The 20,568-nt window shown below is 35.6% G+C and overlaps 1 protein-coding gene across 1 annotated transcript; it reads right to left on the bottom strand.

The window, feature by feature from the left end:
• Positions 1 to 352: 352 nt before the first annotated feature.
• LOC111507214 (uncharacterized) lies at positions 353 to 18,978 on the bottom strand. The gene is made up of 9 exons (XM_074172562.1): positions 18,781 to 18,978; positions 13,371 to 13,554; positions 10,255 to 10,424; positions 8,785 to 8,960; positions 7,071 to 7,229; positions 6,876 to 6,949; positions 3,576 to 3,667; positions 3,219 to 3,513; positions 353 to 514 (listed from the first exon to the last, which is right to left on the bottom strand). Exons 1-8 carry the CDS (start codon positions 18,826 to 18,828, stop codon positions 3,235 to 3,237), a joined length of 1,182 nt encoding a protein of 393 aa, XP_074028663.1. The 5' UTR covers positions 18,829 to 18,978; the 3' UTR covers positions 353 to 514; positions 3,219 to 3,234.
• Between the last annotated feature and the right edge of the window lie 1,590 nt (positions 18,979 to 20,568).

The raw sequence follows: 20,568 nt of genomic DNA, 5'->3' as shown, positions 1-20,568 counted from the left end.
CGCTAACAGGCGTAGCTAGCTTCTTTAGAATTGCTTCCGTATTCAATGATCCGCTTTCAATGTTAGAGATGGAAGCACCTCTAAAGAAGCAGCAACACGAGCTAGAGAAATATCAGAAATTCCGTAATATGGCTCGCCTTGAACACGACAAAAAATATTATTGTAGCAGATTACCAATTTTCTGGAATAGACGAACATACGTCAGAATGCGATCTGTATTATACTGGAATTTGATAAATGTAGCGGAACATTCGAATGGGGTTTACAGGTCGTTTCGAAGATCATGCAAATATGTTCAGAATGCCGATTAGTTCTAAGTTCTAACAAGCGACAGCAAAAAAAAAGCTAAATACATTTTTTTATGTTTTATTTTAAGTATATGACAACTACAAATAATTTATCTCTAGTATCCTATCATGCGGTCCACATATTCATTAATTAAAGAATGCGAGGTGATTCTTGTACATTCCACTCGTCTTATCACATGAATGCCAGGTAATTTTTTGCAAGTTTCCTGCAACAGAAAAATACAAAACATTTAGGGCTGCATTTACATGTACAGCAACCACTATAGAAACAGTAAAACTTAATAGATTTATATAGTTTAGTAGCAACTGCTATGAAGTTTGATTGCTCGAACTTTATGAGCGGCACTTCGTTTTTTATTGTCATGTTTCTTATTTCCAAATGGAAGTCACCTCTGATCATTGTTTATTTTCATATATTCGTGGAGATTTTGTTAGATACGGACAACAATAATGATAATTAATAAGTGAAATACATGCTGAACCTTTAAGAAATCTTACACTGTATGCTATGTTATTATAGGTGTTTTCTGGCGTTTAATCGTATTCGAGCATGTATTCAAAAACGATTCGCAGTGACGTCATTAATAATAAGATTCGCCAAAATGGAATGATTCAATTCGTGTCAGATGTCAAATTCAATGATGGAAACAAACTTTTCAATTCAGTCTCGTTGTGGTAGTGGACGGACGTGCTGATAACGTCCGTCCACAAAGAAGGTATGTGGATGCCATGTGCTATCGTGGGGCTCCGTTTTGTGTTGTGCTAGCCTTTGTAATGCTACTGAAATGTGTGAGTTTTTAAAAAAAGTGAAGTTTAAGGGCCCCTTTATTCACGCCGGTATCCAGGCCGAACCACGTAAAGGGTCTTATATGTGAATTCAAAAATCAGAAGGTCTCCCGAAGAGGAGGCGAGACAATAACTATATATGAAAAAACCAAAGGGTCTCCTGATCAGGAGGCGACAGTAAAAAAACATCGTTTTTTATTATAAAAAGTGTGACAAAAAAGGGGTGGCAGCATTGCTTCGAGCAAGACCACTGCGTCCCCCCCGACGAAGCTTTTGTCAATTTGACAGGAGGAGCCTGAGCCCGAGTGTAAAGCAACGTCCATAAAATTAGAGAGAGAGAGAGAACTTTTCAATTTTTTGTAACCTCAATTTCAGCACTTTATAAACCATACCCAACAAACAATATTCTAAGGGAAATCAATGGCCTGTTACAATTTCCCCACACCTGATATTGATGGCCAAGCACCAATCTGCCGCAATGGGCCATTGCGTATAGGTTATTTACTCTGGCCGACAGCAGCCCCGGTACAAGTTCCCATCAGATCATTTTAAACTCCCAGTAATGGGCCAGCACTCTCATATATCTGAAAATGCAATAGGCCAGTAACAGCCTTGTTCTTGCCCAACAAACAATATTCTAAGGGAAATCAATGGCCTGTTACAATTTCCCCACACCTGATATTAATGGCCAAGCACCAATCTCCCGCATTAGGCCATTGCATATAGGTTTACTCTATATATATATATATATATATATATATATATATATATATATATATATATATATATATATATATATATATATATATATATATATACATGAATGTTCGACATTTGGGTTAAAAAAATATTACAAATAGAAAAAATAAAATAAGTATCATAACTGACAAATGACAATTCCATTCAATGACTTAACTACTATAAACCACTACTGGCCCAATGTTGGTTATTTGGTGAAAGCCTGCAACTGAAGGGCATATATTAGCCCATTGACAATTTGCCAACACAGGCACTTTCCCATCATAAACTTCAATGGGCCGCACTTTTGCCATCGTTGTATTGTTTGTTGGGTAACCACCGTATAGAAGTAAAACTCATATACGGTGCTCCGTATATAAGTAAAAGTTATATACGGTGCTGTAACGATCAAAATAAAACAGAAACTGACGTAATGTACTTTCAAAACCAACCTCACGTTAGTTTTTAATCATCATGAATACGTTTCAAACCATAATTGATGTGACATCATCGTTTCTTTCAACACCAGAATGAATGTATTTCAATCACAGTCGAATACGTTTTGAATACTTGAGCGTCTTATATCTTTCTCAGTATATTACATTTTTTTACAGGAAAAGCTAGATTCGGTATTACCTTTTTGAGGTGATAGAGATGCGGACATATTTTAATTTTGGACATAGCAATGATGAAAAACAAAAAATAAAAGAGTCATAATCGTAGGACAGAGAAATGATGAGAGAGAAATCACAAGCTTGCAACATGTCTCTTAAATACTCATGAACTTGTTTTATATTTTCTTTCTCTTGTATTTTTTAGGAAGGACACTATGTCGCCAAGCTTTTATTGTTCATTACTTGACATAAGGGTGATTGGGAAAATTGCTTGTTTTGGAACTTCATTATTGTCAGGATGTGAGAGGTGTTTTTTTTTCAATATTTCTTACAATAAACAAAGTTTTGAATACATTTGTCATCGAAATTAAGGGACGGTTAATCCGATTTTCGACGGCTAATCCGGCTAACAAACCAGACTTGAATGAAGAATCGGCGAAGAGTAACGAACACTATTGCATTTATTACCAAATAGTACTAGAAACGATGCATTTTTACTTAAATTTCGTTCGAACTAGATATTTTGTACCTGTCAAAAGTTAAGAGGAGGGACTTCTCACCATACTGTATTGTTTGAATATTATTCTAATCTCTTATATAACCATATAGCTCTAAAGACTTCCTAATTGTCTACAAGAAAACAATAACTGGAATATTGCCGATACATCTCCATAAATATTTGATGAGTGATTGAAAAGAAAGTATTTAACTAACAATTTGTGTTTTATTTGATCAAGCAAAAAGAAGTGATTAATTTGTCACTTCCTTATACCTTAAAAATGTGTGTCCTAGCAATCGTCAAAATCAATGCATCTTTGAAAAAGTCTGCTATTGGTATCGAGTGTCTTGGATAATTTGTCATGCAATCGCTGGGCTAAAGTACTCGCTTTCTCGGTTGGTGAACAAAAACAAACTCTTTTCCTGGAACTATCGGACACATCTGATTTACATGAAGACCCATTTTTAAACGCCGGTGTCGGATATGTTTCGGAGTAATTTTGTTTACAGTACCAACACAACTTTGGAGGCTTACTTCTGCTTGTTACCCACGAATGGCGCGAACTTTTCTGAAAGACAGTTAAATCAAAAGTGAACATAGAAAAAATTATCAGTAATTTTTAATAAATACCGGTTTAGGACAATTGGAGATGAAATAACCGTCATACATGGTGCACAGAGAACAGGTTTCTTTGTGATTATCGGTCTTACTGTGTACTTTACCTAAAACAAAAAAAAAGTAAACTTATTAGTGTTATTTATGGAATTGTACATAAACTATTCTAAAGATTGTATATCCACTTAAATTTCATCACAAAATCACTATGTTTTGACTTTCTATATTGTCTTTTATTAAGATCTTTCTATCTTTAAATTTAAATGAAACAAAGTGTGTGTGAGATATGGACAATTATCATTCGTTTTAAAGACCTATTGAATATAATATCATTCAAATATCCACCACGGCTTCTCGGGGTGGAGCACATTCGAAATGTCCAATTTTCCATGACTCTGGCGCAAAAATCAGTCTGAATTTGACCGATGGCATGGGTAATATTCGGCTTTAAAGACCGCTGCGGTTTGTGGCTTATTCGCATACACCTGCGATTAGAGAAAACCTCACAAGAAAAAGTCTGACGGGATCAAATCGCACGATATCGGTGGCCAGTTTACATTACCTCCACTTGAGATGACCATGCCCTCAAATAGCTCGTGCAGAATATCCAATGTGACATGAGATGTGTGGCACGTAGCGCCGTCCTGTTGAAACCACATGTCGTTGGTGTCCAGATCACCCAATTCAGGCCAAAAGAAGTTAGTATTCAATAATCTATAGTGTTCGCCGTTGACATACAATGGTCACCATACGACTAATTGTTACAGAGAAAATATAAGTTACATACATTCACTTAAATTTAAAATACATTGTATACAGGGTGTAACTAAATAAGTGTAAAACATTTAAGGGGGTGATTCCTCATCGAAAAAAAGATAGGATCTTTCATATAAAGAAACTTCATTGGAACATCCTTTGTTAAGATACAGCCCCTTAAAGGGGGTAGGTACATGAAATTTGTATAACAATTTTTTTCACAAGCACTGAAAAATTTACAATATTGAAATTGACCTGACGTTTTGTACTACCAAAAAGACACTCAGCCAGTAATTTATTTGGTTTACCCCATGGTTGTAAGGGGTGGAAAACGCTACCCCTAAAATTCATTTCCAATGTAACTTTTTGTCTTATTATTTGTTTACCATTTTAAAATTTATTACCGATAGCCTGTTTCATTCTAACAAAAAATGTCTCTTGGGTTTTTTGCCCAAAATAAACCAGTTCGCAGGAAAAAATTATTTTACGAACAACTACAGAGATACATCGTCATACATGCGAACTGGATTTATTGTTATTTTGTAGTTAGTACCTGCATTAAACGATTAAAGGGTAATAAACAGAACTAATTTATCAATAACAAAACACCCAACATGTAGAAATCATAGGAAATGTTCAATATGTCCTTCAGACATTACGCATGCGTCTAGACGTCGGCGCATTGAGTCACGTATTCGCTCAAATGTTCCTGGAGAATTAATACTAATTGTGTGTTGTTGTTCTGTTCTTAATTTGTTTCATTAATATTTCACTTGTTATTAAAATGGCATACACAAATGAGGAAATGGCTGATATGCATTACGTTTACGGTCTGTCGCAGGGGAATGGGTTAGAAGCTTTTAGAAGATATGCTGAAATGTATCCTCAACTGCAGCATCCTTCACATAGAATATTTGCTCGACTTCATCAACGATTACGAGAATATGGTTCAATCGACAAAAGAACACAGGATTGTGGTCGCCATCGAGAAGTACGAACACCACAGCTTGAGGAAGCAGTACTTAATTTGATTGAAGAACAGTACTAGAAAGATTGCTTTCCAGCTAAATGTTGATCATATGACGGTATTTCGAATTTTAAAGGAACAACTCTTATTCCCTTACCATCTGCAACGAGTACAGGCACTGTTACCGCGAGACTTTCCGAACCGTCTTGAATTTTGCAATTGGATGCTGGAAATGATTAGAAGAAATTTTGACTTTCTGAAGACGATAGAATTCACAGACGAATGTAGTTTTTTTGGGACAAGATTATTAATTTTCATAATCACCACGTATGGGCTGATGAAAACCCTCATGCTATTGTCGAAACTAACCATCAAGAACAGTTTTCTCTTAACGTGTGGCTCAGAGTTATTGGGGATGATTTAATTGAGCCTCATTTTTGCTGCGAACTGGTTTATTTTGGGCAAAAAACCCAAGAGACATTTTTTGTTTAGAATAAAACAGGCTATCGGAAATAAATTTTAAAATGGTAAACAAATAATAAGACAAAAAGTTACATTGGAAATGAATTTTAGGGGTAGCGTTTTCCACCACTTACAACCATGGGGTAAACCAAATAAATTACTGGCTGAGTGTCTTTTTGGTAGTACAAAACGTCAGGTTAATTTCAATATTGTAACTTTTTTAGTGCTTGTGAAAAAAATTGTTATACAAATTTTATGTACCCCCTTCAAGGGGCTGTATCTTAATAAGGGATGCTCCAATGAAATTTCTTTATATGAAAGATCCTATCTTTTTTTCGATGAGGAATCACCCCCTTAAATGTTTTACACTTATTTAGTTACACCCTGTATTCTATTGGAAGCCCCAAATAAATTTTAATTATCGATGAAATAACAAGCCTACTAGATGTCGAAATGATAATCTTTCAGTATACCGGGTGATTCTTTAAGGTGGCTCATCCCTATAACTTTTTTATTATTGAAGATAGAAAAACGAAATTTGGGGGTTGTGTATTATAGTTCAATTTACATTTTTTGACATATTCACTTGCTTTGCCGTACTTCCGGTTTGACCGGAAATGACCCCAACTTTCGAGTTTTGAATGGGACATCCTATATATTTTTACTTATTTCGTTGGAGAATGACATTATAAATCCAACAATACTTCACTTGTCAATATTTGACAAATAAAATAATTTTTATTCCAATTTTTATTTTTTGATCTAGAATGCCGTGGATCGTGTAAATCGCTTCATTCGTGATCAAGTAACATGGGAAAACTACGACTTTGAGGCTTATGACTTCACAATCGTCACAGTCACAATCGCAAATATGAATTTTTCCGAATGATTTGATGCCACACACTTTCACTTTATATTTTCTCTGTTTTTCTGAATGTCCTATTCAAAACTCGAAAGTTGGGGTCATTTCCGGTCAAATCGGAAGTATGGCAAAGCAAATGAAAATGTCAAAAAATAGTCATCAAAAATTTTACAAAACACATTTTGAACTAGAGACTCCTTCAACTCTCAAGTTACCTACCTACAGTCATTAAACCAGTAATTAATTACTTTTTTTTATTAGTACTCACCACGGCCTTCCTGATAGGTTTGTGCTAGCCAGTTCCCTATCATTTGCGAATTTGCACTCTTCGACTTTTTAGATCTTGAAAAGAAAAGATACCAGAAAAAATTGACATCCGATCCCTACTATGCCTTACTTCATTTCTAACAATATATTTGTCTCGAAATCGGTAAAACATGAAAGGGTCACATAAAATACTCACGCGCAATAGCAGTGCGAAATAGTTGAAGCTTTATCGGCATCAGATTGATCACCTCCCAAAACTATATTGGGATTAGTCCTCAAAATCAAGTCGTCTGATACTTTGGAATATTTGAAGGGAGGCCTCGCCTTTCTCTTTAACGGTATATTTTTTTGAGCCCTGCAACAATTTTCCTTAGTTTATATGCTGTTGAGTGTACTTCTCCCCAATGTAGCGTCTATGAACGTGGATTTCTGATGTATCATCTTCCAAAAGATAAGAATAGTACGTAACGCGTGATAGATCGAGAGCAAGGAAAGCGATAAGTGAACAAGTGAATTGAGTGCAATAATTATAGAGTGTAATTGAAGAGTAATGTTCGAATGTTTCAATGAATTGCTTATTCAATGAAGTTATTATTCGAGAAGCATTCCATTTATTTTATTATAAAGTACCTTCACATAGAAGTAACATTACTGACAACAAACATCATTAGAATGATTATGAATTTATTGATTAAAACTTTGCTTTATTGTTCGAAGAGATTTTTTTATCAGAAAGTTTAGATTAGATGGAGACAAAAAGAGTAGGTGGATACTTATTTCTGACAAGAACGCACAAAAGATTTTGATTCGGGGAGGGGAGAAGATTTCAATGGAAGACAAAAGTATGAAAACTTCACAAAATAATATTTGACGCTTTATGAAATTGTTTGCACCTTCCAGAAAGAACTGTATGTTGGTACAAAGTCAAAAATATTAAAATATAATAACTTGAGGTGTCAATGGTGTGCTGTGAACATCGGTATTTGTCTCGATAAGACTCTAGGACGCTAGGACTATACACATCCGTCTTTCAGGCGGAAGTGTGTGCTATGTTGCAGTGTGCAAGGCTTATTAAATTGAGACCTCAAAGAAATGAGCGGATCAATATTTTAACAGACAGCAAGAGCGCACTAGGGGCTCTGACAAACCCGAAGGTGACATCAAAACTGGTCTGGGAAAAAATTAACTTTGTGCTGGATGCCAGGGCATTCAGGAATCACAGGTAATGATAAAGCTAATGACAGAGCGCTAGACACGGATCTAGTACTTCCAGAGCTGGTCCTGAACCAGCTCTGGAAGTACCAAAATCATTGGTACCAAACCAGATTAGGACATGGACCGATAAGAAGTACACAGAGTACAGGACAAAAGTACCTGGCAACAAACACAGTAGAACCTTCATTAGAGAATCGACCGAGAAAAGAACCGAAGAACTACTTCAATATAGGGTTACTAACCGGTCATTGTCCGCTTAGAGGACAATGACAGGACAGGACAGGACCTGAATAAAATGGGGCTGTATAACGGAGACCTCAGATGCAGACTATGCAACGAAGGGATAGAAACAGATCTACACATCTTATACGAATACGAGGCACTGAATCATAGGAGGCAGGCAATATATGAACGTACAAAATTACATCCAGAAGAATATGACAACATCCAACACGGAACCTGTACAAACTAGTACAGGGAACGAGACTGATAGAATGGATGTCATGAGAAGATGGGAGAATAAACGCAACAAGCCCAAGAGGCTGTAGTATTTTCTGGAGACTTGGACTGAATGGACAAGTCAGACAGCTCCCAAGGGACCAAAAAAAAATGACTAATCTCTGTAAAAAGTGCTTCAATTTTTCCATTCCTCACGTCTCAGAGCCCTCTTTCAACATGAAGTAAATCTTTCTCACCTGCTGAATGCAACGGAGTGGCAAACTCTTCTCGGAAACCCTTTCTGGTGCGGTGGTCTTGATATCGTCGGTTTCGATTTTACCAATGTTGTTCTTGAACTATCCGACTGAAGATCAAAGAAGGTTTCTTCAACTGTAGTTTTAGTACTAACCTCTAACTTTGGCGAAATTGTTCCCTGAGAATAACAATTTAATAATTAATTAGAAATCATTAAATTATCATTTACTGATAAATAATCGTTTACTAGTAATTATAAAATATTTATGGTATCTGAAGATCTTTATTATAGAACACCTCAAATAAATGTACTGAGAACCAAGTACACCAAATTTTTAAGGGCAACATTAAATAAGATTAATCAAACACTAAAGTCGCACACCTCAGAATCTACTATCCTTGAGGATGAGGAACTAAGAAAATACAAGACAATCTCTGATTTGTTATGTGGGGTTGCCAGGATGAAGAAGTTTTGATTCTGCGTACTCAGGTACGATTAGGTACAAAGTGAGTGGGTCTATTCGACCCTCCATTGCAACCCGCAAGGGTTTATTGTGGCTCACACCTATTCACACTCGACCGAATAAGCCCAGCTTCTTAACGAACCCGATTAGTTTGTATGGTAAGTGGTCTTTCGTGTCAGATGGTAAGAGTACGGCTATGCGGAACTCTAAAAATCTGATTCGGTCCCCAACGGAACAGGCACAAAGTATATGTAATGCTGTTTCATTGTTAATGAGCTAGTCGGATGGTCAAGGTGCAAGATTCCCACCTTGATACCCTCGACAACCTTCCCATATGAAGATTTTTGCACGTCAGCTATACCTGACGATGCATTAGATTCAATCGTGCAGGGCTTTTTTGCCTCTGATTTTGTTGAATCATTACTTAAGCGCAAACGTTTGCTAACCTGCTCATGGGGGGTTTGTTCTTCCACCTGAGACAGATTCTGCGTACGCCGTTCAAAAATTTGGTGCAAGGCGGTTTTATAAGGTACCCCGCTCTTGAGGAGACGACACAGTCGTTTCCTGGCTGCACCACTAAACCTTTTTTTAGGTTAAGTTATTGGATCAGGAGTTGGGGATTGAGAAGCTCCCGCTCCTTCTGCATACTTACTAACAAGTCAATGATGCTTACTAAAAGCAGTCTCTCAAACGATTCAAGAGTCGATGATAAAAAGTCATAGTTTTAGTCATAGTTTTAGTTCTAATCAAATTATTAATAAACATGACTTTGCAAATTTCCATGAAGCGTCTTATACGTACATTGTCATACATAATTCCCCTACCTAGGTTGGCATCTTAAGGAGATAAAGTAGACTCATAAGATGAGAATTTCAACTGGTCACACTATACAAGTAAAGATCATTGACACTAAGCTTCTTAACAAGTCATAACTAGTAAGCACAGAATATTAAAATTCAATCGAGGTAATTGAACATTTTCGTTGATGATTACAAAGTAGGTTCTTACTGGAAATAGATTTGTTGGTTCCATTAATAAGTCTATGTCCATTCCTGCCATCGAACCGACGAATGATGATGGATATAATAAATCATCTAGGGTACTGCGAAAACTTGCTAATACACATCCTTCGTCGCATGATTTCCACTGAATCAGCTCCGAGTAAAACCACTCGTTATCTGAAATTTCAATAAATTTCAAAATCGTCTTCCTTGCGATACCTTCGAAAACTAATTTTGTATTCTATATTGTATTCTTTGATAATTGGCAGAATCGGCTATAAAATCGAATTCGCTTTTGACGGTTTCACAACCTTTTTACTTTTTAATTATATTACTTTGGAATTTCGGTGATTATTGAATTGTTTGTTGGTAATTTGCTGACATCATCTCATATACGCTGTCTGTTCCAAAAATTAGGTAAATGTTCTCAAAAAATATTTATTCATTCATCAATTTCTATTTTGTTCCCTTCGAAGTAGCCCCCTCAGGTATAATACTGTCGTAAATCATGCCCTAAAGAAAATAACGCCTACCGCCACTGGTATCCATAAACCAATTGTGACGTAGCTAAGAGCGCGCGAATGTACGACATCGCTGCCCCTCTAGATGCAGCGAGAATAATGCTACCGACTTCGATGGAATTGCAGCGAATTTTTTACCGCATTCCATTACGATATATAAACGCTAGCCACGAGCATATCGAGACAGTCAAATGGAAGTTGCAGTGCGGTATGCGAAGTGATCTAATAAGGCGATAGACATTCGAATAATAGTTGAAGTGTTTGTTTTATGTAAAGTGAAATAAAGTTAAGTTTGATTATTGTTCAATGATTATTGGTCAAACGGGGAAAACATAATAATACCCAACGTTTCTTCCAATCCTCCAATCCTTGTATTGCTTCATGTAAGCGGCGCATAACTTCCAGCTCATACTCCTTATTGGTCGTACGACCATGTGGTAAGAACTCCTGGTACACTACACCACAGTAATCGAAGAAAATAGTGAGTAAAACCATGACATTTGATAGAACTTGGCGTGCTTTTTTGGTTTTGGCTCTCCTGAGCTCTTCCATTAGAACAATTGGACTTTGGTTTCAATGTCTTAACCATATATCCATGATTTGTCACTAGTTATGACCCTCTTAGGCATACCTGGATCGCCGTTGACGTCATTCAACGATTCCTGAGCGATGCTCAAGCGACGGTTTTTTTTTTGTCAAAATTCAGCAATTTCGGAACGAACTTCGCTACCACATTGTTTATATCAAAAATTTACGAAAAAATGGCAAGGTATGAGCCAGTCGCGGGCCAGGGCGAGCAACTGGCCCGCGTCTGTGAAAAGCTTGTACCACTTGTAAACATTTTACTGGCTCAGAGTGCAATTACTGTACGCCACTGTCCTCATTACAAGTGTTTTTGAGCACTTAATTCCCTTTTTTTTACACAAAATGTGATGCAAATTTTTCATCCATTTTTTTCGATAGCAGAACATTGCCGAACACACAAAACACTTCTAACTTTTAGGCCTCTCACCAACAAACTAAACATGCTAAATAGCTGAAACTGTGAACATATGTTCGTGAAGAGTATACCAATATAAGAAAATTTAAAAAATCGTGAATCGAATGTACGTAGCACGCGAAATTTTGAAATTCACCTTATACAGTGCGAATCATAAGTGTTACCCCCCCTATCTAACTCGTTACTGGACTGGAAAATCGCCGAGACACGTCGATTTTTTAATTTCTACAATGTACATTTGAGTATGAACAGTTCACCCCTAATTTCATCCCTTACTGGAGGGGAGCAACCCTTTTGAAAAATTCAAATAGCATGGGGTGGTGAGTGATAGCTCCTTTGATAGGGGGTTTTATTTTATATTCAACCGTGCAAACAATTATACCACAAACAGGAAGTCAACTAAACTATCACTAACTTTTTCTGTTATTACAGTAAATGTTCAAAATGTTCCCCGTTGACCTTCTGGCAAAAATATAGTCTATTTTTAGTTTCAGTCCTGACACTTTGCAGAGTATCGCGAGTAATTGTTGCACACACTTCCGTAATCCACATTTTGTGTACCTCACATTTTGTCTATGCACGTGACCGTTTAAAAAAATGTAGTCTCATCACTGAAACAAATGTGTTTCAAATAAGTGGGATTTCGCAAAATATTGTTAGAGACAATTTCACCATTTATGCACCATTTTTATTTTGTAGGGATGAAATTTATTTTTCTTTAGAACTCTCAATATCGTCATCTGCGAAACCTCACAATTCAAGGCAACAGTTCTACTCGATGAAGACGGATTATTCACAAACTCGCTCATAATGTCCACGTGTTTATCTTCCGCTGTAGTAGATCGCCCAGATCGTGTTTTGTTTTGCACACTACCGTTCTCATAAAATTTTTCACTAGCTGTTTGAAATAATGTCTATCAACACGGCGCGGCGATCTGGAAAACGTTCATTGAACATTCGTATATCCTCATGATAATTGCGATGAGCCTCACAAAAAATAACAATCGTTTCGCATTTCTCATTTGAAGCACGTAGTACAACCATTGTGGGAAGATGAATATCAGTTGATGAATATCAGTGGCAGTTGATATCTACGCAAATGACAAAAACGTCTCACTCGACGTATGAATCAAAACCGATATCATACAGGGCCGAATTTTTTATTGTGATTGCGCCATCTTAATTGTCGTTATACTTAAACAATCACAACTCTTCAATTACTGCAGCAAATTTAAATTCCTTTGCACGGTTGAATAGAGAATAAAACCCCCTATCAAATGAGCTATCACTCACCACCCCATGCTATTTGAATTTTTCGAAAGGGTTGCTCCCCTCCAGTAAGGGATGAAATTAGGGGTGAACTGTTCATACTCAAATGTACATTGTAGAAATTAAAAATCGACGTGTCTCGGCAATTTTCCTAACAATAGTCCAGTAACGAGTTAGATAGGGGGGGTAACACTTATGATGCGCACTGTATTTTGAACAGAAGTCAAGCAAGAATGGTCGATCTGTTTATTGTAAATGCTTTTCCAGACCTGGTATATTATTGATACCCAAAATGTAGAAGCCTTCAAACTGGAAAAAATAGTTTATACTTACTCAAACTCCTTTGTAGTTCGTTCAAACGATGGTCATTAAAAAATGTTTTCGTAAAAACAAATTTTTCGTTGCACAATATAGGAAAAACAGGTCTGCACGTTTTTGTTTGCGTAGATGAGTCGAACATATGAATTTGTAGTGATACTTTCCCATTTGAACAGAGCCATACTCCTGGACAGGTTACCTGCAATTATATTGCAAATTCATGATGGAAAATATTATACAGTGCTTTTCAGATAAAAGTATCCACCTTTAATAACTTTTGTAATACTGGTATTTAGGAAAAATCCAAAAACACGTCAATTTATGTTGGAAGGGGCAAGCATTATGGCTTATTTAAACTTACTGGAAAAGCCACCCCCTCACCCCTAGCATCATCCCTTTTTTTTTTAATTACTTCTCATATTTTTTATGTAAAATTTGGATACTCCTCTTTGAGCTGATTTCAAAAATGTATAATACTTGTAGGTTAAAGTGGTTAGTTTATGAGATAAATAATTTTTCTTTTAATAGCACAAATTTTACTTATTTTTTACTTTCACCTTATTTGCCTGTACTAAAATGGGTTGTACAACAGTTCAAACTCTTTAATCTGTTTAACTGTGCTATTTATTCTACTTCAAAAATCCAAATAACAAAAAACTCTACTTTTTATTAAAGTTTGACATTGTCAACTAGAATTTGTAGTCACTATTGATAGTGTACTTTGATACATTATTTATTTTGTTTCGCTGAAATGGTTTACTCTTTGCAAGAAAGAATTGAAATTGTAGGTTTATACTACCAAAATAATAATTGTGCAAAAGCTGCTGCTATAATATTTAACGAATTACATGACGGAAGACATGCAACTCATAAGTATGTAATTCAACTGATGGAGAAATTTACCACAACAGGGTCTGTTTGCAATAAAGTGCATAAGCGAGAGGGACTCGTAAATAACGAAGCAATCCAAGTGGCAATTTTAGGGCAAGTCAGCTTAGAGGCTCAACAACCCCAATCGTTGTCAACAATAAGTAGAGCGATCGGTGTTTCATCTTCTACAGTTTTCCGAGTTCTACATAAATTCAAGTACCACCCATACAAAGTTAAGTTGGTGCACGAGTTGAATGAAGATGATTTTGATCGTCGTCTAGAGTTTTGCGAATCAATGACGCAATTTATCAATAACAATCCACAATTGTTAAACAATATTTGCTTTTCTGATGAAAGCTCATTTTCATTAAATGGCTTAGTAAATAGGCATAATTGTAGATATTGGGCTGAAAGTGATCCACATATTATGCGTGAATTCCATACACAACATCCCCAAAAGTTAAACGTTTGGTGTGGTATCCTAGGTGACCACATTGTCGGACCTTTCTTCATCAACGGAAATTTAAATGGTGAATCATATCTTGAGTTACTCAGGGAAGGGGTTGACCCACGTATTACAACAATAATAGAAAATGATGATAACCTTTCCGAAGATTTACTGGTATTTCAACAAGACGGAGCTCCCCCACACTATGCTATGCCTGTCCGACAATTTTTAAACGAAACATTCCCCGCTCGTTGGATAGGTAGAAGAGGGCAGATGATGTAGTGGCCACCTAGGTCACCGGATTTAACACCCCTAGACTTCTTTTTATGGGGGTATTTAAAAACAAAAGTTTATGCTACCCAACCAGAATCTCTGGATGATTTACGAGAGAGGATAGAAAATGAATGTCAACAATTAAATCCAGCCGTATTAAGCAATGTCAGAGAGGCATTTCAAAATAGATTATACCATTGTATGGAAGTGAATGGTACTCATTTTGAACATTTATTGTAACTTCATAATAAATAGCACAGTTAAAAAGATTAAAGAGTTTGAACTGTTGTACAACCCATTTTATTACAGGCAAATAAGGTGAAAGTAAAAAATAAGTAAAATTTGTGCTATTAAAAGAAAAATTGTTTTTCTCATAAACTAACCACTTTAACCTACAAGTATTATACATTTTTGAAATCAGCTCAAAGAGGAGTATCCAAATTTTACATAAAAAAATATGAGAAGTAATTAAAAAAAAGGGATGATGCTAGGGGTGAGGGGGTGGCTTTTCCAGTAAGTTTAAATAAGCCATAATGCTTGCCCATTCCAACATAAATTGACGTGTTTTTGGATTTTTCCTAAATACCATTATTACAAAAGTTATTAAAGGTGGATACTTTTATCTGAAAAGCACTGTACATATATTTTTTTACAGTTGGCGGATCCGTAGAGGAAGTTTTCACGAATAATGGGTTCACGATTTTGCAACACCGATGAACAGGAAAACTTCGGACGATTTATGAATTTTCAGAATTGTTTTGACCATCTATTTTCAGACAATGAAAGCCTTTTTGAAATTATACAAAAGGCGACATGAGTTGTATTGTAAGCAGTTCCAAAAACCAGATTCAAGAGCAATTACCAAAATGCTGATGCCAAAATTAGAGCAGTTTAGCACAGATTTTCACAAATATAGTATAGTCGAAGTAACCGGTATTGTGCATAGTTAAAGGTGTCGGTGTTCTCAAATGCCAAAAAAAAACCAATATAGAGAAATAAAGCCGCTGCCAACTAGTCTTGACTGAAGAATTGGCGGTTCGTATTGGATAACTTTTACTAACCGAGTTTTATGATTGGCTGAAGAGTCATAAAATTAAATTTGAAGTCATGTTACGGTGACGGATAGAATGCGAGGATGGTTATAGCAGTCGTGTTGTTAATGTTTAGTTCAGGAACTGATCGTGATTTTAGTGTTGAAATTCGATATTGGTGCAGTTATAATTACTTAAAATTTTTGTTATCTGTTTAAAATGTGGCGTCCTTGGAAAAATACTAATGGTAATAACGAGTGTGATAACAACGCATACCTCTTCCAGTGTGGTGATTCAAATGGCGATGTTGAACAATGCGAAAAAAAGATACCAGTAAATAAGATTCGGATGCATTTGAATATTGCAACACAGAGAGTATGTTTCAATGTATATAAGAATCTACATCTCAAGTTTGATTTCGAGGGAAACAAATTATTACAAGCAACATCAGATTTGACCGAAATTCCTTTCTCAACTGTACGTAAAATTGTCTAAAACAAACCTTATGAACGCAAGACGTGATGTAATACAGGATTACCAAAACCTTTAGATGTTCATCTAATAAAATCATTGAAAAAACAAAAGCAATGAGATTCCTACCACTGAAATCATAAGGAAGAAATTGAATACGGCCATTACGTGAGCTGATGTGACAAAAACTATTCAGAATTGCATAAAGAAACTAAGATTCAGATTTAAAATAATAAACAAACGTCAAGCGGTTATGGAAAGTAGAATAGTGGAATCGCTAAAAAAATACTTAGAACAAATAACTAAATATAGACAAGAACAACGGCAAATTTTCTATTTGGACGAAACTTGGTATGACACTCACGATACAGTTACGAAAGGATGGACTGATGGTTCGAGAATGTGTACGCCTAACATGCCTGCAAACAAATGATCGCGACTACTCATTGTGAATTGCGGAGGAAGTGAAGGATGGATTCCGAATTCTTTGTAATTATTGAAAAAATGTATTGACACACCATACTGAGACTTTCCCCCTATTTTTGTGTTTTCAATCCCATCGAGTTGATTTGGGGAAAATTGAAACAATGCATCAGGCGTAAAAATAATTTTCCAATATTTGATAAGAAGGTAATAGAGCTAGTTAAAGAAGAAGTATCTAATATTATCAAAGAAGACTGGCAGAAAAGGATAAAAAAGTCACTCCCCTTATTAAAGGGGAGCTGTTGGAAAGTAGGTTGCACTATATCGTTTACATGAACTATACCTAAGTCGGCAAGAAAAAGTAATTTATTGACTCACTAATTTCTCATTATTCAATAATCAATCAAAATCTACTTTTCATATGAATTTTCCCGCCTTTTCACCTCCTCTTTCTAATATTTATGAGATATTAAAAAGTTATTATCAGCATGTCTTTTTCTATTTTTTTTTCAAAAATAAAATTCACATTTCAGCAACTACTTTCTTATTTTTGTCAATAATTTTTTACGTCCGCGTTTTCTTTCTCAAAGTTTTGCTCTCTCTTGTCTTTCAACAGAGACAAAACAATTGGCCGCTCTCCTTTGTGCCACGTAGAGTATATTTTATTGATGGATTGTTATGTGGAAAACTGTCACATTAAGTTCTTTTGTTAATGTTTTGCCAATGATAAAAGTCAGATGATTCACATGAAATCTTATTTTTAATTATGTTTTTATACTTTTCTTGGATTTTTATTATGAACATCTGGAACATACGGAACAATTTCGAAGTAGGGCGCCAAATTAACGTTTTACCAGGGCTTCAAAAACTCTGGGGCCGTCCCTAATAAATCAAAATGTATTTTGATTTATCAAGGTAAAATATAGTACTACATAAAATAGAATACAAACAGCTCAATGTGGAATAATGTGTTATTCACAAAATCTCTCTCTATGAGAAAATTAATATAAGTCATGTGTCCACATGACTTAATTATTAATATATTACATTAAAAAAACTGATTTTGGAATGAAGTTTTTGATTTACTACAATATGAGATGAAATTTTCAGATACCTATTTGATGAATTCATACTAATTCGAAAAGAATAATGTTCATCAATGTTCATGATTAGTTACAAACCTACATAATATTTTATGAAAGTAATTAATCCATAAGACTTGATCTTCCATTGAAAAATGTATGTTTGGTATGACATGAATTTATAATCAAATACATTTTTGACTATTTTCCACTATCGTGTTAGAAAACAACACAAATGGCCAAATTATAAGTCGTCTAGAAATCGACTCTTTTCGATTCAGACGAGCTTTTTGTTCATATAAAAAAGGTTTAGCGACTAGTACAATTTTTTTCACTAATTGCATAAGTAAATTATCTAGTAAATTACACCAAGCAAGGTGTTTCGTTTGTTATGAGTTTGTGGGGGAAATCGTAAAGAATAGGTACTTCATTTCATCAATTCCCATATACAATTCTTATACACAAAATTTTCAAATTGAAAATAACCATTGGAATGAAAATTAAGTCTACCAAAAAAATAATACCAAAAGTGGAGTTTATAAAATTGTGATAACGCGTATTTCAGTCAAACCAAATAGCTATATATTAAAGCTTTAGGAAGAGAAGTGATGATATTCTTTCAGGTAATATTCAACCATCTATGTATTTCTCAAATAAGTATGTGAATTTCTAAGTTTTATTTTTCGAAAAAAATTGTAATGATCAACAGAGATACAATTAAATGTCCCCTAAATATTTTCACCTGTTGCGCTAATTATATCAACACCCCGTCCAGTTATAAAGTGATTATCATCGTATTATCGATAATATAATTTTAAAGGGCTTACCTTCTGTACATCAATTTCCACTTTCACCAAAAACCCTTTTTTGTACATAGTTAAAAATTTAATTATCACACATGTCGAAATGGATGGTAAAAAATAAAAGAAACACAAAAAATATGTATAACTTGCATCTGTCCAAAAGTGTGGCAGAAGCAGACAGAAATAAATTTTGCACGAATTGACTGTTGAATGATTGTAACTAGGTTACCTGCCTTTTGTTGATATCGATTACATGCGGGTGAAATATATTGATTAACCTCTCATGCCAACTTATGTGCATGATAGTACGAATAAATTATGAAATTCGAACTCGCAAAACTATCGACAACAAGTTTTTAAATTATTTGATATTTAACGATCATGCAGAGTTCATGTAACGTTCAATTTTTGGAAAATAACCTGTTTTTTTAAGTATTCACTCGAGTTCCGTCCGGGAGTTAATTACGCACCTCTGAATTTCGTCCGGAGTATTTCCCCTACAGTCAAGAGAAAGCTCACTCTACACTCTCGTTGTCAGTAGTATATTCACTGACTTCAGATGGAGGAAAAAAGGAAGTCCAAAGATTCATCTCATGAAGCAACTGACTTCTGCAATCACTGTACGCTGGACTTAAACCGAGTTGTTGAAATACAGATTGAAACTGTAGAAAAGCAACCAATATTCTCGATGGAATCGTTGATTTGAAGAAAATTTTTAGGCTGATTCAGATAGATTTTTATGCTATCAAGAGCGTCATGAAAGTCATTTAACGCCTGCAATACATAATATTATTGTGAATTAGAGCAACATCTTGGATGGAGGTGCTGAAAAATCGTCGAGAGCTTTCCTCTTCAAGCTGTTACTAATTTTGCCGCTTTAAAAGGTGGTCTTCTTGTTACGAATGATCTGTATGCTTGAGCCATACGTCCGTCTTCGGCTATCTTCAAAAAAGTGCACTGTTTGTGAATGCAAGCCCAACGTTGAATATTGTTAGCCAATAAGCCAATGATTTGTGCCAACGGAATTTATCAACAACGATTAGGGTTATACCTTTCTCACTAAGCATTGATTCGAACTGGATATTCTCCATGATAAAACAAAAAGTTAATAGAGAAAATAATGCAAATACTGCAATTGTTTGAAAAGGGTGTGATGCGTTCGTAACCGTGACAAGAAGTTAAATGGTTTCAAATTTTGGATTACGTTCCATAATTAGATTTTACCCCCACCCATTTTTAAATGGGGGGTTGCGCCACGCGGAATTTCAGGTACAAATTTTGGCCATGAGACGCAACTCGAGGGTTCCAATAAGAGATCCAGGACGGAACTCTGTGTACTTACTGACCAACGACGGAACTAGTCCCAATTATCTGTACCTATTATTGAGACAATAAATTATATTGTTATATATGGCAAACCGGTGCGTTGCGGTTGTATACTCTGGTCACAGATATTTAAACTATGCTCTGGTCAACACTATTCGGGTCAGTTACGTTTTACCGCCTGTAGTGTATACATATATGGTATTTGGAAGTTCAAAATTGTCAAAATGTCAAGTACTGATACAGCTGAAGAAACTGCTAACTTGTGTCCCTACACTCTACCTACGAAAAATTCCTATACTCAGTCTAATATTGAAAAAAAATCGGTCGTTCCAGTAGTGCGACTCTGTACAAGCAGCCTTGTCTGGGAAATCACGTGCACGATTCTTGCAGATATTTTTCGTTGGAATAAACAACGGGTATTAGCCAAGGAAGTAATTGTTCTCCGGTCGGCATTTGCCAGCTCCTACCGCGAAAGAGCGAATTTCT

Source organism: Leptinotarsa decemlineata, unplaced genomic scaffold, assembly GCF_025532065.1.
Source record: "Leptinotarsa decemlineata unplaced genomic scaffold, Ldec_3_MD MMD2_tig00000133_RagTag_RagTag, whole genome shotgun sequence".
In the NCBI taxonomy this organism is placed as follows: Eukaryota; Metazoa; Arthropoda; class Insecta; order Coleoptera; family Chrysomelidae; genus Leptinotarsa; species Leptinotarsa decemlineata.
The sequence above is the reverse complement of the archived record's forward strand: the minus strand, read 5'-3'. Positions and strand labels throughout refer to the sequence as shown.